The 25,367-nt window shown below is 40.6% G+C and overlaps 1 protein-coding gene across 1 annotated transcript; it reads left to right on the forward strand.

Annotated features, from left to right (window-relative positions):
* tsc1b (TSC complex subunit 1b) lies at nucleotides 1-23,870 on the forward strand. Its single transcript, XM_085359652.1, has 22 exons — nucleotides 1-57; nucleotides 5,672-5,887; nucleotides 6,642-6,745; nucleotides 6,996-7,148; nucleotides 7,661-7,805; nucleotides 7,973-8,127; nucleotides 8,222-8,295; nucleotides 8,373-8,551; nucleotides 8,805-8,923; nucleotides 9,882-10,044; nucleotides 10,143-10,264; nucleotides 10,649-10,742; nucleotides 11,180-11,293; nucleotides 12,933-13,572; nucleotides 15,976-16,019; nucleotides 16,995-17,161; nucleotides 17,932-18,114; nucleotides 18,214-18,324; nucleotides 19,869-19,991; nucleotides 20,324-20,511; nucleotides 20,791-20,964; nucleotides 21,580-23,870. The coding sequence occupies exons 2-22, from the start codon at nucleotides 5,779-5,781 to the stop codon at nucleotides 22,250-22,252; spliced, it is 3,834 nt and encodes a 1,277-aa protein (XP_085215778.1). The 5' UTR covers nucleotides 1-57; nucleotides 5,672-5,778; the 3' UTR covers nucleotides 22,253-23,870.
* The last annotated feature ends 1,497 nt before the right edge of the window (nucleotides 23,871-25,367 follow it).

Below are 25,367 nucleotides of genomic sequence, written 5' to 3' on the forward strand. Positions count from 1 at the left end.
ATGGGCTGTGAGCTGTTCAAGATGGCGGCGCCCTGTGGAGTGCAGCTACTCTAACAGGTAAACAGGTCCGATTTTTTTTACATCTCGTCTGTTTTTCTCACTACGAATTTCAACGCACAAGTTACGTTTTGGTGAAAGCGATTAGTTTCGCTTGTTTCTCAGCTGGTTGAATGCGGCTGACAGAGTGAATTCTCCGCCGAGTGTGGGTCGCAGCTCCCAGCTAACGTTAGCTCTCAGCGGTGGGACTGACTTGTTTTTGGGGAGACCTGTGATGGGTAGATGTTAAGGCTTTAAGCGTTTCGTTCTGGTTTTATCTGGCTTTTGTTGTTTATGTATTACAAAAGCAGTGCTCAGTTTGCCAGAGAGGAGACGTCTGCATAGTTTTATAATCGGATAAAGTCAACCCAACCCTGCCCATTGTTCCCTGCGAGTTGTTTACGACAAGCAGCAGCCTCTGGTCAGTCCACATACAGCGGGGAGCTCTGCTGCTTTTCAGCTCCACATCTCGGCCTGTCCTGGCTCTGCACGGCCCTCCTCTTCCATGTCAGTATTTTTCCAGTCTTTACGGCCTTTGTGTATTTTTATTTGCTTTTTCACGCTTCGCTATTCATCCCTGTGACAGATCTGCTGCTCCTTTCTGCAGCGTCTCATTTACAGCCAGCAGTTTACTCAAATTCACCTCAGCAGTTTTTTTTTCTATTGTCACACCAGCCATTAATATCCTGTTGTTTTTTGCTGGCTTATCAACGCCTCAGCTTTTTCAATCACTCCAAAGACGAAATGGGTCACTAGTTTCACACTTTGACCCCCTCGAGCTCTCATTTCTGCCTGTCACATTGGCTAAGCTGTTAAAATTCCAGCACTGGTAGCTGGGCCTTTGCATTATATATAAACACTAACCTAACACATTGCCTGAAGGGATAAATGTTTATATGTGACACTTCTTTAGAATCCATTCATGTTTATTCATCTCAGTCATTTATTTTCATTTGTAAGCCACCCTAACAACATGTTCATGAATAAATGGGTTTCACAGGGGTATTTAAAGCTTTTCACAAATATTTTAGACCATGTGTGATTTAACCTGCATTCTTTCTGTGCATGCTCACAGTCTTGACATAAATGCGTAAAGACATAAGCTTCGTGTCTCTCCAGAAATGGCAGCGTCCCAAGTTGAACCGGTCCTCTGTAGGTATTTGTTTTTAATATAAGCTCTCAACGAATTAGCAACACGAAAATGGCAACTACTGTGCTGAGCTGATGATAGATGTCCTTAGACAGCTGGTCAGATTGGTGCCCAGGAGATAAGATTAATGTGTGATATACTCATTATTTCCCAGGCAATATAAAATGAACCACATCCCATGCATGCAGCTGACCTTTTTCATTTTTCCGGTCAGCAGCATGCATGGGATGGAAAAAAATAAATAGATGTGACTAATGTCAGTAATACTTAAAGCCAGGTTTGCAGAATTTCCTGGTTTGGTTATCTATGCAGAATTTTTATTTAATTCAAATTATCATCATTATTATTGTTATTGTTATTATTATTATTTTTGCACATAACTCATTTTAAAAAATGGGAATACTGTGCACCAGCACTTAAGAGTTAGGCACCAAGGCTTCCCTCTGTCATGGTGAGAAAAGGTCCGAGCTATTTCCAGGGAATACTGACTGTTTTCAGATTAATGCAGTTTACCACAAGCTCCCAGCCACCGACATGGCCTCATACTGCCTGTTTGGATTTCTGGTTCTGGGAATTTTGAAATGATAGCCACCCAGTCATAACTGTTTAGAGTTTGTTTTCAAGTGTTTGAGGTGTTTTCTTTCTTTCAGGATGTTGTTGTGAAGGAAAGAAATTAAATTTTAATTAGTTGTGCAGCACTAAACTCCTCAAGACTCTGCCCCGAAATGTCCAGCTTAGCTAAGCGGACATTTGACAGTGTTACAAAGTCTGTGTGACATCCAGTGGTGCTGATAATTGTCTGGTAAATTTGCAGCGAGCAAGTGGGTGTCATGTGTTCGGCCTCACATGTACACTACCCAGACAGCACCCCTCACCTACCCCAACACAGTATATTAGTAAGTGTAGCCTTAGCTTCTGAAGGAAGCATAACGTTGTACAACATCCAGATCTCATTCTTACAACATTACCTAAAGACAGTTTATGTAGGTGTGCACAACAAGTCTGAATTAATTATATATATATATATATATATATATATATATATATATATATATATATATATATATATATATATATATATATATATATATACACACACACACACACACACACACACACACACACACACACACACACGTGTTTCATATAAATACTTTAAATGTGGAGTCTTTTCAGTTCATTCAGTTTCATATTTGCATGTGGTGACCTGCTGCTTTTCTATTTTATCTACCATTATTTAATCAATTAGTCCAACACAATTTATTACATTTATAGTAATTAATCATTGTATTAAACATAATACTGTTTTCTCATTTAACATCAGACTCTTGTAAATTGTGACAGACATTTTTGCTGTTTTTTTTTGGATGATTTATATTTAAAAAAAAAATACCAGATGGTAAGAAAATGATAAGAATAGATGTACACCGATTCAAAAGTTCATGTAAGATTTAATATGGTGTGGGATGGTTTGTTTGTTAAAAGAAGCAATTTTAGCTCTGGGAAGACTTGATGGGGCATTTTTCATTATTTTCCACCCATTATATAGCTCAGGAATAGAAAGTTAGTTGTATCTTTGCTCAGTCCAGTAAACTTCTGCAAACGGTGTCTGATTAAAAACTTATTCAAATGGACCATATAGCCACATCATAAAGAAGGCAAATGTCCTTCTTCTTTTAAATATTCACGCAGGAGAAGAGAAGGCTACTGCTAACAGCTCGCGCTCGGCCAAATGTAATTTTCAGTGTGTACATGGAAGCGCTCGGGCTGCATAAAGCTTCTTTGTGTGCTCCTGAGCATTCCCAAGCTGCCTGAGATCACACTGAGGCTAACTCTTGTTTACACCACTGACCTGTCCCTGCAAGACTTCATTTCCACACCCCAATTCTCAACCCCCGTGACTCAGCAGTTAATTGATTTAGAAAAAAAAGAAGAAAACTGGGCTGTGACTTGTCCTGTGAGTGAACAAACGGGAACATGTGCAAATGTTAATCGTGCATTTTCGGGTTTTTTTTTTTTAAATTTGTTATGAATGGGAGCATCCTGGAGCGACTAATATTGTCACGTTTCCATCCAGAGGGGAAGTGACACATGACTTCAGTGGAAATACACTGGATATCGATTCATTTATTTTCTCCGGATAAGCTCCTGTTATCTTGGGTTTCATAGCATGTGACTCCATGTTGAAAGCTTCAATATTTTTGCACTGATAGTTTACACCCTGTGAGCTACCAAAAACAAACAAGAGTCTCATCATTTTCTAACTTGTTAGGGGTTGTGGTTTAAGAGCTTAAATGAGATCTCTGGTGCTGATTCATTATTCCTTTTGGGGAAGAAGCTGCTGGGTGCAGACACCCTGATGCTAATGGCCTGTCTATCAGTATTATTAATGCCCGTTTCTCAGATGGAGATTTGCGAGGATTCCTTGGCCTCCTTTACTTCGAACAGCTGACTCAGCGTCTAGCCTAAACAGACAACATAAACAGACTTATCCCCTGAAATGGTAAACACATTAGGTCCCGTTGTATTTAAGTTTTTTTTTGTTTTGTTTTTTCAAAGCACATACTTGTGTATACTCAATATAAATTAAACAACTTCTCACTTAAAGCTCAGATAGTAAACAGGCAGGATTTGAAAGGATTCTCTTGTCTTCTTGAGGTCAGATTAGCAGCAGGTCACATAGTTGGATCCATCGACACTGCTTAATCCGCTCCAAGTCCGTTCTCTGACCTTTTTTTTTTAAATTTTTTTTTTTTATTTGTCCCGCAGTATGTTTGACAAGTGAGGTGGTTTATGTGTGTTTGTGTCAATAAAGCTGCGTGTGGTTCAGGACTTTGATGGAAAAACGGTTATAGCCTGCTGAGCTTGTGCTTCCCTGAGGAAAAGATTTAATTTTCTTACTTCAAAAAGCAAAATGTATAGGCTTGTTCCAGATTTTTGCCTTGTCACTGTAGGAAAAAGCGTGGGTTTAAGTAACATTATGAATTGGCTCCATTGTCAAATTGTCACGACTTCCTTGGACGTTTGATTAATGGTAAAAACTCTGCATTCTCTGCGGTGACAAAGTTAAAATGTCTGCAGAGGAAAACAGTCGGTTTGTTTAATATAATTGAAAAATAACATGAACTCTGTCATTTCTTTGAGCCACATCTTATCATCAACTGTTTGGTTTGTTTGTGTCACTTTTTGCCGTTTTCAAACTATTACCAAATTATTGCTCTGAAACTATAGTAAATGCAAGTTTTCAAAATGTTATCACACTGTTAATTCAACCTTATTAATCTCTTCAGATATTTTATATAATAGGGATCTCTTATACTGACTCCATACTTTTATTCTTGGACCCATGATGCATAGCCCAGAGTGGTCCTTATTTATCTTATACTGGCTTTGGTGCTACCACTACTTCATCCTCATGAACTGGCAGTATATTCTTGCCTTTGACCCTTAAAAATGGTGGCTCCTCAAAAGTGGTGTTAAACCTGGGGGTGAACTCTGGCATGGCCTGAGCTTCCAGGTTAGAACACATGGGCATTCTGTAGAAAACCTCAACAATTTCTCTGTTTCTTCTTTTTTCTTTTGTGAGCACTGACGTGGTGATTCTTTAGTTGTTTAGGAGAAGACTGTAAGGAGTCCAGTGTGCCTCAGGCTTGAGTATAAATGGTTACTGGTCTATGTTGACGTCACAGTTTGCATAAGCTCTGAGCACCGCGTCAACTGTAACCACGGTTTTATATTCTTTTCCTTTAGGGACACCCTCCCTTTAAGCCATCTTCTTTCTAACTGGCTGCCATTGTGTGAAAACATTGACACAATAGCATCCAGTTAGAACTTCAGAAGGAAAGGCTGGTGAATGTTCCACCATCCTCACCAGTTTATTGGGTACTAAGCAGGCATCGTGAAGTCAGGGTTTTTCCTGCTTAGAGGAATTTTAGACTGACTAGCTCTAATAGAGGATTCCTCTATGCCTTCTGGTGTTGCACTTTTTGATAACATGTTAATTTGGCTTCATAAACTCAACACAAACACAATTATGTTTCGCAAACGATCAGAAATAACAGAAAAATAATTGATTTTGCTTTATGTGGCCCTCTTAAAGGCCTTATTTGGCCTCATCTGCGGGATGATTGAGAGACTTAAGGACCACTGCGTGTCTTTACAGCAGAGACGTTGTATTCATTGCTTATAACTTGAAATTACATGGAAATATGGCTGCGTTGTCTGTCATTCACACCTCCCTCACCTGATAGGATACGATGACAAGGCCATTATGTTAGTCAAATCAGAGCTCTTGTGGGTATCACAAAAGAGAAGTCCACTCATTTAGGGTTAACTTTTTTTCTCTCTCCCCATTTAAGAGAATTCTCTTTACTGCAAACCCTGCTTCCCATTACACCGTTGATATTGTCACGCAAGCAGTAATCCTGGATCAGAGCTTAAACACATTCTTGGAAATGTTTTTGATTTGATCTTGGTGCATTGTAGAGGTGCCTGGAGACTGTATTGGTGGGTGGGTCCCAGGAGTCCTCCAGGCAAGTGGGGACGGACGCCGTGACAGAGACGCTGCCTCCACGTCCAGCACTGCCACCACCATGGCCAGGGAGCAGCCAAATGTGGGGGACCTCCTCCCACTCTTGGAGACCTCTGACCTCCACCAGCTAGAAGAGATCAGAGGCCTTATCAATGAGCAGCTCAGCACTGGTAGGCACTTGGCTTGTTATGTGTCAGCACAGTTTATTCTGGGCACAGCTTTCTTTCTCTCTGTGTGTGTGATGTCACTACAACTTAACAGAATAAATAATTAAAAATTATATGCATACTTGTGCTTCTTCAGTGAGTTTCTCATTCTGTTCACAAACTCTGATCCACTCTCTTAAGTTGCACCTAGCAATGGTAGTCCTTGTTCTGCTCTGCAGCCTTGGTTAACTTAGGTCATAACCGGAAACCCCTCTTAACCCTGCGATGTAACCTTCAACACCAGTTGTAGTCGTAGCAGGCTATGTCGACTCAATGTGTAATTTGCAACATAGATTACCAGCTTAAGCAGAAATTGGCCATTAGACTAGAATATGGACTTCCATTGCTAGCTGTAGTCCAGGAACGTGGAGGTTGAGTTTGTGAGGCAGCTGAAGGCTATATGACCATGAAAAAGATAGCCTAGTCAACCTGGCTGTAAGGAAGTAGGAGAAGGGAAGCTAGCTGGTAAGCAGTGATACTGCTACTTGAGCAATTGCATCATCTTTTCAGACAGATAAAATAATACATCACAAAATGTACTTGGGTATCAATAGCCCATAAAAGTAAAATCTGTGTGTGGGGAAACCACTGAACTTTGATAACCTTGGCCATTCTGTGCCGATTGCATCTCATTCTTTTAATAATGCTTGCTTTATCACCTGGTTTAACTTACCTCACTGCATATTTATTCAAAATCTCCTCCCTGTTTTCCTTGAAGAACGTGGGTCCATGCTGCTAAACACGCTGGTGGACTACTATTTAGAAACCAACTCCGCCCAGGCTGTGCATATCCTGTCATCTGTCAGAGAGCCACATGATAAGGTGAGGTGGAGTTTGTTTGTTGTAGCTTACCTGTGACGTGGGTGGAAAAAAAAAAGAAAACCAACAAAACAAAAAGCACTGCTTCTAGAAACATTAAACTCTATGTATTGATTGGTCATTATGGTCCTGTATAAAGTTGCAGCTTATATTGTCACAGATTAGTTTCAACATGCTTTAAAAAGGAGACTAACTGCCTGTGCTGAGTACTGATTGTGTTTGCTACCCTGACCCTAATGTCCTTCTGTCACAGCACCTTCTAGATAAGATGAATGACTGTATGACCAAACAGGCCTGCCGGCTGCCCACCCTCACTCTGCTCGGCCATGTAGTCCGCAAGCAGCCGTCCTGGATCCACAAGATTGCTCGATACCCTCTGCTACTCTCACTGCTCAAATGCCTAAAGGTAACGACCCAGATACGACTCGATGAACAAAGAAATCTTGTAAAGGCACCGAGTCGTGTGTGGATGGATGCGGATCAGAAGTTTTTCATCCAAGCAGCTTTTAGAATGGATTTAATTCTAGTGAGCACACAAAGCAGTAGATTGTTTAGTTTTCTGCTTTCAAAGCAGTTACTTACCTGGGTTTTGTTCATATACACACATCTTTGAGCTGTTACTAGCAAGTATTTAAATGTCTACATTAAAAACCATTAGACACAACATCATTAAACACAACATTACTTACAGAGTATAGGCTAAGAATTGTATTATATTTATTGTATTGTACTTTGGCTTGTATTATTTTTAATAGCTACAACATACCCATCCCCAAACCTCACAAAATCTGCCTTAGCTCTACTAGAGCTTGTCAGCAAATTGTATGCTAATACGCTAAGCCTAAGATTTTTGATTGTCCTATGTAATGTCTTTTGTGTGCCCTAAACCTAAATACTTTCACCTTGATATCATGGCAGACAGATACAGATGTAGTTGTGCTTATCACTGGAGTGCTGGTGCTGATCACTCTGCTGCCCATGATCCCTCAAGCTGGGAAACAACACCTGTGGGAGTATTTTGACATCTTTGGCCGTTTGGCATCGTGGAACCTGAAAAATCCAGGTAGGAACTTCCTGTCATGTCTCAAAAATATGTTGTCGGCTTTTTGAATGTTTTCTAGTTCATTTTTAAGGGTCTTGATCCAGTTGTGTGGGAGGTAAAGGGGTGTTTTTATAGGCGCTGAGCAAGCTTAGGTTTTTGTCTCTCTAACCCTTTTTTCCCACTTTAAGGCCATGTTTCAGAGGTTTACCTAATCCACCTACATGCCAGCGTCTATTCCCTCTTCCACCGTCTCTATGGCATGTACCCTTGCAATTTTGTGTCCTACCTGCGCTCCCATTACAGCATGAAGGAGAACATGGAAACCTTTGAGGAAGTAGTTAAGGTAAGCGCATTACTTCAGATGCAGTGATCTGTTGCTCTTCATTAGAGTTGGAAGCAAAGTGATGATGGATGTTAAATTTGTGTCCAACCTTCAGCCGATGCTTGAACACGTTCGCATTCATCCAGAATTGGTGACGGGAACCAAGGATCATGAGCTTGACCCCACCAGGTAAGACAAATTTTATTTATTTTATTTTTCTGTATTTCCAGCAGGACTTTGACTAACATTGCTCTGCTTTTCTGTAGGTGGAAAAAGTATGAAATCCATGATATCGTCATTGAATGTGCCAAAGTGTCTCTAGACCCCAAGGAGGCTTCCTGCGAGGAGGGCTATGCCACCATGCCTGAGAACTTTTACCCCCAAATCCACCTGCGACCACAGGACTGCACTTCCAGCCCCTACCCAGACCTCCACAGTAGCTATGGTCAGTTTTGCATATGAACAATACTGATACGAGTAAGAATAATAATAGACATGTTGCATTTTTGCATCTGCATCAAGAACCATAGCTCAGGTTAGAACATAGTAGGGATTTTATCATTTGAAGTATTACTTTGAAGCATTACTTGGAGCAGCTTTTAAAGAGCACTGGAACAGTGGTGCCCTAAGAACAGACTGAAAGTTGCTGGCTGGATCCATTAGTGGCTTGTTCATACCATTTGTCTTCTTGACAACAGGAAGCACTTCTTCAACCCCATTTTCAACTCCACGACAGCCTCTACCCCCACCCCTGTCCTTGCCCCCCTTCTCAGGGACACAATCCTTGTACCGCAGCCCACAGACCTCCAGACGGCAGGTAAGATCATCCATAATTCGATCAAAATCTGTCATAATTGTTGCTTTAGGACACAGGGTTTGTCAGTAACTGATGATCAGAGGGTAGTGCCAGAGCACGTTGTTGTTAAGCTTCTGCTTGATGCTGGCTGTTGTACACAGGGTCATGTTTACACCCCATATAGCACCTGTCAGACAGAGTTAGGCAATTGTTTGTCCAGAAAGCCCTATGAATGAGTTCAAAAAGAACAATAGCTGTCCTCCATGTTTTTGAAAAACGCAAAGAAAAAGTGTTTTTGAGTCCCTAAAATCAGCTGGCGGGCAGAGTCAGGTTCATGCCCCTATGCTTATCCTGCCACCACTCCGTAAGGGCTGGAAAGGGTTTGTTGCCTTGGAGATGCTGTCTCCCTTTTTATTATCGGACCAGCTGCATGAAGGAGGGGTCTGGGTGTTTTTCTGCCCCCTGGGGTCTGTCTGAGAATTTTTCTCTCCCACGACTGTGACGGATGGATAATCCGGAAAACACGTGAGAGCCGCCATTTTTTTTACTTGGCTTGCTTCACCCACATCCACCTGTTCCACTATTCAGCCACTATTCAATGTTTTCTAGTTCATTCAAGCTACCATCTGACAGTAAATTAATTCTTACAATGCATTAACAGAATAAGAAACCCCAGCCAATTGAGATGTATTTTAAATTCTAGAATAATAAATATCCTGTAATTTAGCACTGCCAATCTTTCATAAAGCTGATTGTGATACACAGGTGGTCTGTGTCCCTCTCTGTGTGGGCGACGAAATGCATCAGGAAGTTTTAGTCCCCACTTTATAGTTTATAACAAGAGGGCACCAAATCACCATATATGACAGAGAATGATCTAATAATTTTGTTTACTAAGCTACAACAGTATATCATCTATAGACCAGTTTGTTTCCCAAATTTTATTATATTACAGTAATAATGACTCTCTTCTTTGCAGAACTCCTGTGAATTAAATTCCTCCTGTGGTGGGAAAGACTCTCTGTGGAGCCCCTCCTCATTGTGTGGCATGACTACACCCCCTTCCTCAAGGGGCATGTCGCCCAACTTGGAGCTCTCCCACAGTGCCTCACATCTTCCCACCCGCTTCCACTGCACATCAGGTACAGGCTACATCATGCTGTACGTACCGTACCGTTTTCTGACGTGACGTCCTGTCGTGTCTTTTCTGGTGACTGCTGATTGTTTTTGATCCGAGCAGGAGGAAAAGGAACGCCTGCCTCCAGCACCCCAGCCACGTCTTCTCCGCCTCCCACCTTATCAGATGACTTTCCTGTAATCTCCTTACCAGCCAACACAGTACAGTCCAGTCCACCAAGAAAAGTATGCTCTCTCAATGCTATCCTGAAAATGTCCATAAGATGCAGATTTTAGAAATCCTGCCAAACACTTTGCATGATAGAATTACAAAAGGTCATTGGCAGTGGGCAGATTGTGATTATTCATTACACTATGATGTTTTCATTTTTTTTTTAATCACTTAAGAATCTGAAAAAAATATGACTAATATGTTGAACAATTCAATGTGCCTTACATGAAAACAGCAGGAGGCAATATGATTTGAGTAATTATGTTTAATGAGGGAAAAATTATAACTTTATTTAAAATGTATTTTAGAATTACACTGGGAAAGAAGAGCTGGAACAAACCATCGATGTGTCCTGAAACTGTCTCTAATGAGACTGTTAACTGTGTGTGACTTTTCAGGATCGGAGACATGGGGAAGGCACAAAGCCCACACTGGTGAGACAAGACCCAGTAAAAGAGCCTGAGAAGAGTTCAGAAGTGGCCACAAGCAAAGGTTAGACGTGATGTCTGTCATTGATACGGTTTATTATCATTCATTTTACAGTAGTCTTCACAGGCCATCACTTTTTGGATTAGATCCAGAATGATCCAATAGAAAACCAGTCTGACTGAAATACATTTCAGATGGAGCTCCAGATGAAGCAGTTAACTCACAACTGTAATTTGATCTGATGGTCCACCCCTCCTGGGCAAGACTCCGTTCTGCCTAATTTTAAAATACTGGATATTTTACAACAGCATAAACATTTGTAATCTGAGTGAAGTGCACACTTCTACTTGAAATGACCTAAAATGTGTTTGATTTCTGCTTTACTATTTATAGAGGTTTAATAGTTAATTTCTCAAGTTTAGGGTAAAAGTATTTCTTCTTTTTTTTCCTTTCATTTTTTGATACCATATGCAAACATGTGGCATGTTTTTCGTCATCAGATGCAGGGGCTGCAGAGAACATCTCCATGACTCTGACAGAGCTTTCAGTTTTCATGAAGAAACAGGAGTTGGAGCTGCAGCTGAGAACAGAGAAAGAAAAAGAGAAGGAAGAGGGTGAGTTTCTTTCTTGCAGAAACACATTTATGTACATTGTCAGCAAATTCAAGCCACAAGGACTAAAGTCAACCCAAGAAAATGTTGCTGTACTATTAAAAAAATATTTATTTTGAGGTTAACAAAAAAGAAGTCTATAGTTTCCCCAAGTTATTCACATGGTGTTAAAGGCAGACTACCTGCTGCTCTCATTCCTCTTATTGAATTATAAATGCACACAAAATGCTAGCAAGATGTTGAATAAATTCATGCTAGCCATTTTTTATTCAAACATTGGATCTGAGCAGCATTCACAGGCACATATTCATCAAAAGAGCTGTATGAACTGGTGATTCTGGCACAAGACCTACATTTGAAAATTCTCAATGTCATATGGCTTTTCTGTTTAGTGGTTGCTACTGGCAATCACTGGAGCCATCAAAGCCATATTGATAATCCTGAGAGGCTCTTAATGTAGCAGTCTGCTCCTTTTCTCTTTAATATTACACCTGCAGAGTTCTTGGTTTGTTTGGTTTTTTTTTTTTTCTTCATATTTGTCACCCTTAAGTGTTTCAACTCATTACATTTTTATATTAGACAAAAAGGAAAAAAAAAGTAAATGTAAAATTCAGTTTTTAAATTGTTTAACGTAATAAGTGGTTTTGCCACCCTGGCAGTAAGAATTGCAGTCGAGCATTTGTAGTAAGTTTCACATCACTGGAGAGGCCCACCTTTCTCTTAAGGCCTGTTTGAGATGCTTTGGCATGACCTTAATCAGATTCAAGTCCAGATTTTGACTAGGCCTCTCCAAAACCCTTGTTTTGCTGCCTTTTTTTGTAAAAGCCATTCAGAGGTAGGCTTTCTGGTGTGTTTTGGATCATCATCCAGCTTCACACCCCAGCTTGAGCTTCAGGGTGCGAACTGATGTCCAACGTTCTCGTTCAGGATATTCTGGTAGAGAGCAGAATTCATGGTTCCATTAATTACAGTGTCTAAGTCCTGAAGCAGCAAAGCAGCCCCAGGCTATCACACTACCACAACCATGTTTGACAAGAGCCTATCCCAGTTGTCATACGACTAGAGATGGCCTACGCTGCCTCTCAAAAAGAAATGAAAGGAAAGTTAAGGAAACTGTACTTCCTAGCCCAATAGATTTTCCCTTAAACTAGTTGCATTCTTTAAAGCAAAGTAATTTGATTTTTCAGAACAGACACCTTAATAAAATTGGATAACACATATATAAGAACAATGAGTCAGTAGGATGGTCTGTTTTTAATTAAATCAACATTCTGATAAACAGATTCCCCCAGTTAAGTTGGACAATTCTCAGCTCATGAACTAAACATCCAGGATGCCAACACATCTGTTTATTTCCCTGTATGTTGAGCTTTCTCTGCATAGTTACTGGTTTAAATCCCACTTGAGCCACTTATAATAAAAATAAATGCACCTGCAGTGCTGCGAACACCACTTTTAACAGAAGCATCTGCCAAATGGCACAAGCTCTGTTTCTAAAGCTAGGTGCTTAGATGTAAACATCCATTCCTTCTTAAATAATAAAAAAAAAAATACAAAAAAAAATTGGGCGCTAGTTTTGTGATTGCAGAAATATTTAAACCTGCATGTATATTCTGAATGTCATTGTCTCCATCTACTGCAGCTGCCATCACAGAGGAGCTATGGAAGCTCACTGAAGAAAAGCTGGAGCTGTCGGGTGTCAGGGGCTTTGACTCCCCTTTCTATCACACCACTGAAACGCTGACTGGCTGTCAGACACGAGACAAGACCCGCTCCAGCACCCAGCCTGGAGGCACCGTCCGGGACACCCATCATGCTGTATCAACACCAGATAAAGCGGAGAACACCGTGTGTAGCAGCACTGTTGGCAGTGAAAGAGGAGCGGGAGCAGGAGAAGGAAGGAATTCAGCTGTTGGCCTGGAGCAGTCATGCTCCTTTCACACATGTTTTACTCCTATTGAGCACCACCTGCACCAAAGCCCCTCTGTCCCGGATGATGAAGTGACTAAGTTTGGGATGTTCTCCCCGAGTCCGTGCAGCAAGACGCCAGCCCCGGTTCCCTATGAGTCATTTTTTGATCTGGCCTTGCCGAGGGCAGCTTCACTCTTTGTGCACCAGAAGACGTCAGAGGTGGCGCACAAGGTCACCATGGAGAGACTTTTGCAGCGGGAAGAGGGGTTGGAGGATGGAGAGGAGGAAGGGGTAGTGTCTGCTTCACCACTGGAGGTGCTGGATCGCCTTGTTCAGCAGGGAAGTGACGCCCACGACAAAGTTCTCAAGAGGTGAGAGACTTTTAAGTCTACATCATTTTAACACTCATATCTACAGTGATTGTGGTCTAAAACACAGGTGACCTGCACTCCATCCTGTGCCTGCACACATCCTGTGTAGACTCAGCTGCTACAGCTTCTGCGAACACTACAGATTCTATAGATTGTAGCTTATTTGGAAACATTAGCAACAGTGTATTTTAATAGTTTAAAATGTTCTGTTGTGCATGAAAAGACTAGAATTGGTCATGACCCAGCCTCTGATGTGCTATAGTCAGACCAGAAATGGTTTGATTTGCCAAAAATATTTCTTCTAAAAATGTCATGTGTAATGGCAGCAACTGCATCTAGTTTCCTCACAATGCTATTACAAAAGCAGCAGTCAGTAATCTATCAGATTAGCCCCTTGAGTAAAAAGTCAAGTCCCTGTATTTGAGTATTTCTTATCTCCAACTCCTACAGGATCCGCTCAGCTCTTTCCAGTATTTAAATTGATTTTTAAGCCATAAAATATTTTAAAAGTCTTAAGTACTTGTGAGAGATCATAAATTTTAAATGTCCTAATACTTTGACCATATCAGACATGCATTACTACATGTAGTCGGCATTGTTTTCTATTACAGGCTGTTTAGAAGAGGTGAAATGACAATTAGAAGGTGACAGATGGGAAATGCAAGTAGCAAGGACACGAGGTTCCAATTGTTAGGTGATTTCTAAATGTTTTGGAAAAAAATTAAACTTAAAAAATAAATTTTATCCAGTTGAGTCCAATATAAGGTTCAAATTGTTTAGAAAAAAAGGGTGCCAGTGGAGTCTTTCATTTCCACTGTTACCTCATCATCAGTGCCACGTGGACCGCAAGCTGGTTATGTTGGGCGTAATGAAACACCCACAACATTATTAAGTATTTAGAAGAGGGTTTGTGGCTCCTTTGCATAATCCACAACATTTGTGTCATTTTCAAGTTGATGATTCCTAAATCAGAATGTGTGAAGACATTTAGTTTTAATAGATAATCAGTGTGCATTGCTCAAGTTATTACTGTGTTCTGCTGTCAAACATCTTAAATTAACTTTTGAAAAGCATGCAGAAACCTTTTTTTCAACATTGTTGAATGGCATGAAACACATGCCATGAGGTTAGATGCACCGAAACTGTATTTTCAGTTGTAGTTTTAGTTGCACAGAAAAGCTCTGTGCCTTTCCTGATTAGCTTTAGTGAGTGTGATACAAACTCTGCTAGATGGATACAGTTTCAAAGAAAATTTAAGTTATTAAATATCAACTTTCAGTATGAAAATACTGAAGTAACACATGTATGTTGCGGTGGTTTAGGTATTCATTCTTTAACTTCTTTGTTGTGAGTCAGCCACTCATCTTGATCACACTGAAGAACCTCATGAGTCTGTTTTGATGTGCTTTTCAATGTTCAGAGTGTTTCTGGGTTGTTTCCAGTCTATTACCGCAGTTCCAAAGGAAAACACCCGGTTTGAACAAGCATGACATTGTTTGAAATCCACCTCCCCCTTCTTTTCTTTCTCTCTCTCACACACTCACACACACACACAGCTGGCTTGTCCACAGTGCCAATAATACAACAGCACAAGCGGTGTCAGCAAAGCCAGGACTAAGCACAGATCATTTAGACTGCATTCAATTTTAGTTGCTTGCTACTGCCATATTTAGATTTTATCTGTGTTAATACAGGCAGGTGGAGAGAATGAAGTTGGCACACACACATGTCAAAATCAAGGCAGAGAGAGAAATAAGACAAGTTACAAGCATGCCATTTTTACTGCGATGTGGTCACCTGTAAGGGGAGGAAATATGGACAACGTATGGGAAAATTGTAGGAGCATAATTATAGCTCTTATAAACAGTCTTGATATATCTTGACATTTAGTGAATTCTAGACTCTGCTAGGTAGATTTTGATACTGTTGGACAAAGCCAAGCCAGCTGTTGTGTCTTGTCACTTCAGCAGAAAATAAGTCCCAAGACTGAGCCCACAGAGTAGGCTCTTAGAGTCTGGCGTGATCTGGTTTGCAAAAATACTGAATGTTCTGCTAGAAAGATAGGAGGTGCATCCAGATGCTTCCTCTGACACTGACTTTCATCACAAAAAATGAGTCATTTCTGTATTATTGTATATTTAGCACAAGTGCACTTTTTGAGCTAAAGCACACTTGCTGTCCAATACAGTGGTCTGATTGGTCAGATCGCTTTATTTGCATCCGGTGTGCAAAGGCCATTAACCTGTGCTAACATTTGCTTTTACCGGTGACTACATGGCTTTGTTTTGTTTTTTAGAAAAAAAAGGGCAGATTAAGAGTACAATACGACAAAAACTGCTCATGTTACTGACCTGTTTTGTTTTTGTTCCCCCCCCAAAAAAAAAAAAAAATCTTCTTTAACAGATTACCTTTGCCAAGTAAGTCAGCTGACTGGACACACTTTGGAGGTAAATCTTTCACAACACTCAGAACACCATTGTACACAGATGGAAGAAGCCATTATCAACACTGCAGATGGAGCAGTATATAAATAATATGCATGACTAAGTTTGGCCGCGAGGTCTTAAGACATTTGCAGTATTTTGAAATGAGATGTAAGATGTCTTCTCTGCCTTTGTTTATGCTTAAGCGCACAAATCAAATTTTCTCCAGCTGCAGTTCATAAAAAGGAAAAACAAATAAAACTCTGCCAACCTATAATTACAACTCTGGAATCTGATAATCTCCCTTGGCTGACTGATAGGAGTCACGTCTTTCAAATTACATCTAAAACAAAACTTCACTCTTCACTTGTGGCTGATGGGCATGGAGCCCTTGGATGACTGTAAAGATCCTGGATCAAACTTTCCAGCACATACTCACTAAATTAGTCTATCATTTTTTGATAAGCAAAGCCGTGTATTCAAAGTTAGACTAGGCATTTCCTAGATTTTTATTATTATTTGACATAATTTTAAATATTCATAATGTATATAATATTTATGATGTAAATAACTGGTAATGACATCAGGTTATTCGTCAAACTGCCAACCAGACCATAGTACTAGTTACTTTTGCTTGTTTAATTGTTGAACTTCAGCCTTTAGTGATCAAATGTTTGTTCTGTTATCATAATGTAAACAAATGCCAATCTTGATTTGAAAATAAGAAAAAAAATTCACATTTTCTTACTAAACTGCACACCTGAACTCATTTGTAAAAGGTGTTTGCTATTTTAAGTGCTCTTTATACCACTGCGTGTGAGTGATTAGCAAAGTTAGGAAAAGCAATAGATTATAGAATATAATTTTATACCTAAACCATTACCTGTGCTCATCTTGTGTTTCACACTCTAATAATAATTAACTCCACTAATTAGTCGTGTGTGTGTGTGTGTGTGTGTGTGTGTGTTAATTACATTATTATTACCTGGGCTTCCTCAGGCTCAGCTCCGCTGGATGAGCTTCACACGCTGCGCAGCCAGCTGCTCCTGCTGCACAACCAGCTGTTGTACGAGCGCTACAAGAGGGAGCAACACGCCGTCCGCAACCGACGCCTCCTCCGACGCATCATCAATGCCACCGCACTAGAGGAGCAGAACAACGCCATGGCAAGTTTGCAAGTGCTCATTATCACAGATTGAACACTTTCAAACAGTGTTGAAAATGTACAAAAGGTGATGTAGCTATCTTATACACTAGATGTGCACTGATTCAATAGCTTATTTTCATTTGGAACGATAAAAAAAGGGACAAAGCTCATCTAAATTCTTCAGAGACATTCAGTAATCACTGAGGCATTCGGGCATTTCATAATACCAGCTGTCTAATCAGCTGAGGGTCATCTGCATACATACCAATGAAACTGTAACCGAAGTTTTGTTTGCACACAGATTAGTTTCCAACAAATAACAGTTACAAAGAAGTCACAAAGGCTGTTTTGCCTCCAGTAATCAAATGTGTTTGATTACATCCATGTCGCAATCAACCAAAAGAATAACTTTTTACCCCTCTGCCCACTCCACCAGGCAAGCAGCAGGGCAGCATGGACACCAGAGTTTGTGAATTTGGTAACTTGAAAACGAGGCAATGTAGGAACTTCAAATTGATACCACAAGTGCATCTAATAGCAATCTTGGAGTTCGAAGCTCCGTGACCTTGATGTTAGGGTCAGAGTAAAGTTTCTTCTGAATGCATTAACTTGAGAACCAGGCGACATATGTTACCATTGGTGTGTCTACTAGGAGGTTGTATTGAGACGTGTGCCAGTATTTTTGTAAATCATTCAAAAACAGTTCAATCTGAGTTTCTGGTTTAGAAAATTCTGTGCTTATCGTGTGTGTGTGTGTGTGTGTGTGTGTGCGCGCGCATGTGCGTGTAGAAGGACCAGCTGAACCTGCAGAGTGTGGACATCCTATCTCTAAGGGAGAGCTTGCAAGTGGAGCAGCAGCGATACAGGCAGCTGTGGGAGGACCGGGAGACGGTGGTGACCAGGCTGCACAGTCAGATCAGACAGCTGCAGCAGGGTCGAGACGACTACTACACCAAGAACCAGGAGCTCCAGGTACACATGCACGTTCACTCTTATATTATGATGTGCTAACATTTCTATACGGTATACATTAGAGTTTGGTATTCATCTAAATCTGTCCTGCATGTTCAGAGCAAGCTGCAGGAGTATCAGAAGAAGATGGATGAACTGGAAGCTGAGCTTCAAAGGGCCAACAACAAAGTTTGTCACACTGGTCACCTCCTGAATCAGATGACTATCAAGGTAAAGAAGTACAGAGTGTGAGATCATTTCAAACCACAGTCAGAACTTCGGCTTTTGTTGGTGTTTTGATAGTTTGACATTCTACCTTTGTAGCTACATTACTAGTGCGATAACCTCCACCTGGTGGATGATTGGTGGCTTTGCCACTTGTTATAGAAAAAAGGAAGGTGTCTCTATGCTGTACGTGGTGTGATTACAGCACACTGTAACTCCTTCTGTAAGACTTGCAAAATTTAAATTTGGTTTTAGTTCAGGGTTGTGCATCTGTACAAAGGTTCAGGTAGTTAAAAACTGGATGCTTGTCTTTAGGCAGCAGGACTCGCAGGTTAACCTTGGGAGACAAATTCTCAGTGCACCAACATGAGAAGGTCGAAGACATTGTGCTCCTTACCAGATTGAAAACTGATTCCTTGACTCAAAAATTGCTGTCTGGTATCTGAGCGGTAGAAGTCACCACGGGTTGAAATGAAAGTTGAGTCAGTTAGAGAGAGAAGTGGTTAACTTTCTAAGCCAGCTTCAAGCCTGTGGTGAGGAATCTAAAAGTAGCAGCTGCACTTAAAGCTGCTGCAGGTGCACCCCCCACAGTCTTTGATTGCCTTTCATATTAAGACTTCCTATACCTTTTGCTATAGGAAGTTCCAATCCAGTGGTATGTGTGCCTGACCTGGTTTTTTTTTAAGTCAAGCTCTGATATCCTTATATCATATCTAATCATTCTCTGTCAGAGCAAGTTCTCAACTTCAGGGACATTAACGTGTCTTTGCCAACAGACCTATATGACCACTGGTGAGACATCACTAACTTCCTAACACAGTCAGGTTGTGTTTTTACTCTATTTTTCTATGTGCTTGCTTCTCCTGTAAATGGAAAAAGTGTGCAGTACCATGAGCAGGCTTGCAGACAGCTGGGTCAGACTTGGGGAGCTCCAAAAAAACATGCAGATTGTCCCAGGGCTCGTTGCCTTGGAGATATTGTCTCACCCTCTTTATTTTTGCGTCAGCGACACAGGGGGTCTGAGTGTTTTTTCTGGCTCCTGGGATTGGTCTGAAGTCTGTTTCCCTCCTCTGACCCAGACTGAACCGAAATCCTGATGAGCAGGGAGGCGTCTATTCATTTCAGATCAGACAGCATCCATAGGGTCATATATAAGGTCCTTGTTCACGATATTCAGGTTAAGTACAAGTTGGCAGAGGCAAAAGATGCCTCACCATATTCTGAATTATTCCTTAAATTTCTCACTTATTAGGCAGTCAAGATATTCTTCAAGACCATGGCCATATGGTTTAATATCACGACCTGGGAAGTAATTTCTTAGGACGATTTCACAGAATGGCTGTAAAGTGTGACACATTTAAACAAAGTTGAAATCTTTTGGATTTCTCTGTGTACTGAAATATCACATGACTTTTTGCCGCAACTCATTGGACGTTTATCAGAGTCAGATCATTAAGGACTGCTTTTCTCAAATTCTTTCGAACAGGGTATTTGTAGCATAATTGCTAATTTGCCCTCCATCATCATTGTTTGTCTCATTTGTCCTTCAGCTGAGCAACAGCGAGAGCACCCAGCAGCAAATGAGCTTCCTGAACAAGCAGCTGCTGCTCCTCGGGGAGGCACATAAGCTGTCCATGCAGGAATTACAGCACGCAGACGCCAATAACACAAAGGTATGTGTGTGTTTGCAGGGAACAGCAGAGATGACGTACTGAAGTGAAAATGGACACTAATTGGGTTTGTTGGGTGTGAAACAAAACTCTCCCAGTGAAGCATTTTCAACTTCATGGCAATATGAACTCTGGTGAATGAAGTCACAGGCAGTCAGCTAATCATAATGCTTTGAAACAAAGACATGACTGTGCTTATGTACCACTTACTGCTAATTTGCAGATAACTTACCTTGTAGAATATGACAGCTTTGTAGTAAGGCTCGCAGAAAATGTTAATCTGTATTTTGTTCCCATTTTCATGCATTTTTCTTGTGTTGTGACCCACCACCCAGGAGGCCCAGATGCTGCAGGTGTCTTACGGAAAGGAGGTGGAGACTCTACGGCAGAGTCTGCTGGTTCAGGGTCAGAAACTCGAGGCAGCGCAGCAGAGAGTCGCCGAGCTGGAGACGCTTCTCTCCAAGAAGGAACACCTTATCGCAGAGCAAAAGAAGTTCCTCGAGGACGTAAAATGTCAAGCAAAGTGAGCACCAGGATTCAAACAAAAAGAGAATTTAATGTAACTCTTTTCTGTATAACTTAAAGCAGCATTGTGTAATTTGAAAATTAGCGTTTGTCGTAATCTTTGTGTGAGAAGATGGATCGCTACTTTATTACGGATCATAAACTAGTTGTGCAAGTAGGCAAGATCATTTTTCCTACAAACAAAACATTTGGCTCCCCCCACAATTTGGTCTCATGTTCTCTCTCCATGTTTGTCTTTTCCTACATTGAACCAGTGTCTTCTCTCTTTTCTTTGAAGGGCTGAGCTGCAGGCCTCAGACAGCAGGTATCAGGCTCAGAGGAGAATCACTCAGCTGCTGCAGACTGAACTCCTGCAGCTCTACAGCAGAGTAGAGATGGAGGCTCCAGCCAGCACCACCTCCTGCTCACCACCAGAGGGCAGAGATGACCCACACATGCCTTGTGACTCCAGGTCAGAGTGGAGTTGTGATGTTACTTTTTGCCATGCAAAAGTAAAGTCAGTGTTTCAGTCCTTGCTTCCTCCAACCTGCATGTCAAAGTATCCTTGAGTAATACACTGAGCCCTGAGTTGCCTCTAATGCATCCATCAGCGTGTGAGTGTGTGACAGCGCTTTTTTTTTTTTTTTTTTTTTTTTTTTTTTTTTTTTTAAAGGCATATAATAAAGCACCTGTAAGAGTGTGTGCAAATCCACCAACACTCAGTTTGGTGAAATCGTATTATTAGTACATTACAAATTATATAATATTCTTTTTAGTGCTAAAACGGCAGAGCTGAAAACTAGAGTCTGACACTTTGGTTCAGACACAAATGGATGGATAGCATAGTATTTCATAGATAACTTCTATTATTGTGCGGATCATAGATGGTTCATAGGCTTTTTAACATTGCAAATCTTTAGTTGTAAGGGGAAAAAAATGTCAGTTGTCTAATTTATTCATAAATAACCTGGAGGAGGGAAAAAATGGAAAATGTATGTTTCACTGTTTCTTTTCATTTAAAAAAAAGAAAAAAAGAACTTCAGCTATTTGGTCCACTCTGAAATAATGTTTTTTCTCCCCACCACAGTGGCATCGTGCCAGATGGACCAAGTAACATTCACAACAACGAGGACACAGACAGCAGACCACCACATGACTCCCCTCATGGCAATGGCAGCACTTTATCGCCAGGGCAACCAAAGGCGAGCAACTCTTCCAAGTCAACAGCAAACTCCATCAACGGCAGTCAGGAACTTGCCCCACCCCTGCTGGTGGAGCCCTCCCTGTCCTGCCCCCACGCCAGCCTGCTCACTCCCCTGGCCGCCTCAGACACACCACTCACCGTGGGCTCCTACCCCAGTGCCAAGAGCTTCCTGGGCATGAGGGCACGTGAGCTGTTCCGCAACAAGAGTGAGAGCCAGTGTGATGAGGACCAGCCACCTCCTCGCCTCGCTGGCCTCGCCCACGGCCTGAAGACTGAGCTGTGCGTGGAGTCGATAAGCCCAAGTTATATTGCCCCAGTCAGCCCCGCACCTTCGCCCATCCCTCCCCCTCCCCCTCCCCCTGTTACTCCTCTCACTGTGCCCACCAAGGAGCCCGCCTCTGAGCCGAAGCAGCAGAGGGCTTCCAGGCAGGAAAGTCTCTGCAGAAAGACAGGGGCGGGGCCTGGTGGTGGGAGGGTACAGGTAGGGTCAAGTCGCCCCCGGCAGCAGCAGCTTAAGATCATGGACTATAACGAGACCCATCATGAGCACAGTTAGGGACATAGGACTGAGCCGGTATGAAGGGAGACTGAAATTTAATGACGGAGAAGAGCTACAAAATCGACAAGAGGAACATGTCAGCAATTCAGTGTTATTTGTCCCATTCCCTAAGTGTCACTCTGGGTGGACAACAGGATTTTCACCCCAAGTTCTTCTACTTATGATTGATTTTGGGGGGTTTTTTTGTTTGTGTTTTTTTCATAATGCTTTATTTCCCTGAAGAATTTTGATAATGTGATACAAGCAATGTCAGCATGTTACCAGTGAGCACGCTACGCTTGACAAAACAAAGGTGCTGAAAGCTTCACTGACAGGAAGCTGATAACAGTGATAAAGAATCATGAAGCTCCCTACACAGGACACCTTGACTATTTACTTTTTAGAAAGTCAGTTCACCTAAATTGGAGCTACTTTCTATTGTGGTGGTGTGGCTATCCACAGTAACAGACGGTTTGTTGTTGAAATATTTAGAGATCATGTCTAAAAGCTGTGAGCAAAATTCCACTCATCACTATTGCATAAGCTGAGAAGGCAGAAACTGTCTCTTTGACTGTAACTGAAGGCACAAGTCAGAAAACCTGAATTTTGGGTAAACTGACAGCTTACTCACTTTTTTTTTTCTTCTTGTTTTTGTTTGAAACATTTTCTTTTTTTCCTATTTAAATGGTAGCAATTCTAAAAAAAAGAAAACACTGTTTATTTTTCATCAGTTATCACTTCTAATCAAAGTTCGAATATAAGTTCGCTTGAGTTTTTGGTTTGTTCTAGTGACATTTTGAACCCACACTTTATTGTTCCTGTGTTTAAGCAGAACATTTCCGACAAACCTTTACGTTTTTGTTAAAAGGAAAATTGGTTTTGCATCCAAATGTTTAAGTGTAGGTGCTGCGGACACACAAAAATGATTATTTCCACAAAAAAGGAAAGTGAGTGAATGAGATTTGGAAACTGGTAACATTTTTATGAATTTTTATAAATGCTACATTTTCTACACCCCCTGCCCCCCCCCCCCCCCCCTTTTTTTTTCTTTTCTTTTCTTTTTTTAATTTTGGGGTACATGAACTAAAATTGAATCAGACCTGACAGGGTTGCACGACCCAGGTTTTATCACAACATTCAGTTCAATACGATTATTTTGAAAGTGCCAAGCAATATATTTGCATTCTGGCTGACCTCAGTCATCTCTAAACATAAGTGTTGTTTCTCAACTTGTTCACTACGCTTGAAAACAGACATATTCTGTCCGATGGGTTTTCCTTTCTGCAGGTCTGATAAACATGGAGTAACCTGTTCCCCTTTTGGAAGTATTAGAAGTAAACTCTGGCTGTGGAAGTCCATCTAAATCCTGTTGTCCACCGGGAACTCCTGCTGTTTTTTCCTTCTGCCTCGCTATCTAAAGCATGTTCAACAATCCACTTTAAATGCCAACCATAGTATCTACAGCAAACCAAGACAGAAGAAACCAAGACAGAAGGTACAATCAGCACAAACTGAAGGAAGAAATCAGGACTCTCACCGGAGCTGGAGAATCTGGGACAAAATGGCAAAAAAGGAAGTTCGTAAAGCAGTGGCTTGTGTTTAACTGTGAACAATAAAGATCGTCTTCAATGTTTTGCACTACAGTTCTGAGTTTTCCTCGTTTTTTTTTTTGTTTTTTTTTCTGGTCATTGTGAGTTTAATCTTTGGACAAAACCAAATGGGTTAATATTTTACTTTCAGCTCTGACTGAATTTTAGTTTCTTGATCTTCATTGACAATATTATTAATTTAGGAAGTCACCTCCCAGTCGAATTGAAGTAGACAAATAAGCTTACTCTCCTCAGTTAAGCTACTAGAAATTTAAAGTTCAAGTTCTTTAAATTTGGACTTAATAAATTTAAAATTGAGTAAGTTGAAAAGTTATCTGAAATGGTTAACTTACTCAGAATCAGTATTATAATAGTTAACGTAAACTTAAAAACTAGAACTAGATGGAAAAAAAAAAAAAACTAAGACAAATGACATTGTGAATTTGTAAAACTAAAATAAAAATGTAGGAGATATCCTTGGTTTGATTATGTGTTAATTTGGTTAAAAAAACAACAACAAAAAAGGTATCAATTTGCTTAATGGGTTAGGGGGACATGTTTATTCAGACTTTGAACTGCTCCAAGTCTAAGTCATTGCTTTTATAAAATTCCACGTTGTAATTGTAATACCTGTACAGGTTTTTTATTCTTACCTCTGACATATGTCCCCCATACAACAATAATTAAAAACACTTAAAAACAAACAAACAAACAAAAAAAAAAAACAGATGAAATTGAAATGAGAAAATTCCAAAAAGTCAAAATAACTCGGAATTTAAAAATTTCAAGATACTCAGTGTCAGCAGAAACAAGCTTCCATAAATGGCAGTTAAAGTTTAGTTGATAATATGGCAAGGATAAGATTAGATTAGCTTAGTTAAGCTAAAATTGCTAGCAGGGAGGGAAAGGGGTTTGTCCAGACTAAAGGTAAGTCCACCTACTATAAACTCTTTTAAGGATTAATGAGGAGTAAATGGGGGTAAATGTCCTTAATGTCACGTGGGAATGTTTTACGGCTAACTAGTTAAATAGTAAGCCTCAAAGTTACTAGCCTGGGCAATTATAGCAAATAGGCCTACTATGTAAAAGTATTTTCTAGTGCGTCCACAAATTGACTAGTTAGGACTTTTGGGCCCAGCTTTACCTAGTATGGCTTTTATTCCAACTATTTGGACAAATACCCCAACAAAAATCCTAAACTACCGGAGAAAAGCACGACATCGAGCTAATGCTCCCTGGCTCTGTCGCATTATTTAATAGATATTGCTACTAGCTATGTTGTTTATGAGGTGACTTTTATGGAAGAGGATCAGGGCCAAAATCTCTTTAATGTCAGAATTCTGACTTTTTTTTCTCAGAATGTCAGATTTTTCATAATTATGAAATTAGAGTCAGAATTCTAAAAAAACAACAACAAAAAAACAGAGACTCCCACTCCTCCCGCCCCATGCAAATATCACTTCATCCAGTTTCAGACAAGTTAAAAGAAAATCTTCATCTTTTACATACCAGCATCTTAACCAAAACAAAGGTTTAAGTTCTTT

The sequence above is a fragment of the Diplotaxodon limnothrissa genome, linkage group LG7, assembly GCF_057381915.1.
Source record: "Diplotaxodon limnothrissa isolate DT_005_m linkage group LG7, D_limnothrissa_male_GT1.1, whole genome shotgun sequence".
Taxonomy (NCBI): Eukaryota; Metazoa; Chordata; class Actinopteri; order Cichliformes; family Cichlidae; genus Diplotaxodon; species Diplotaxodon limnothrissa.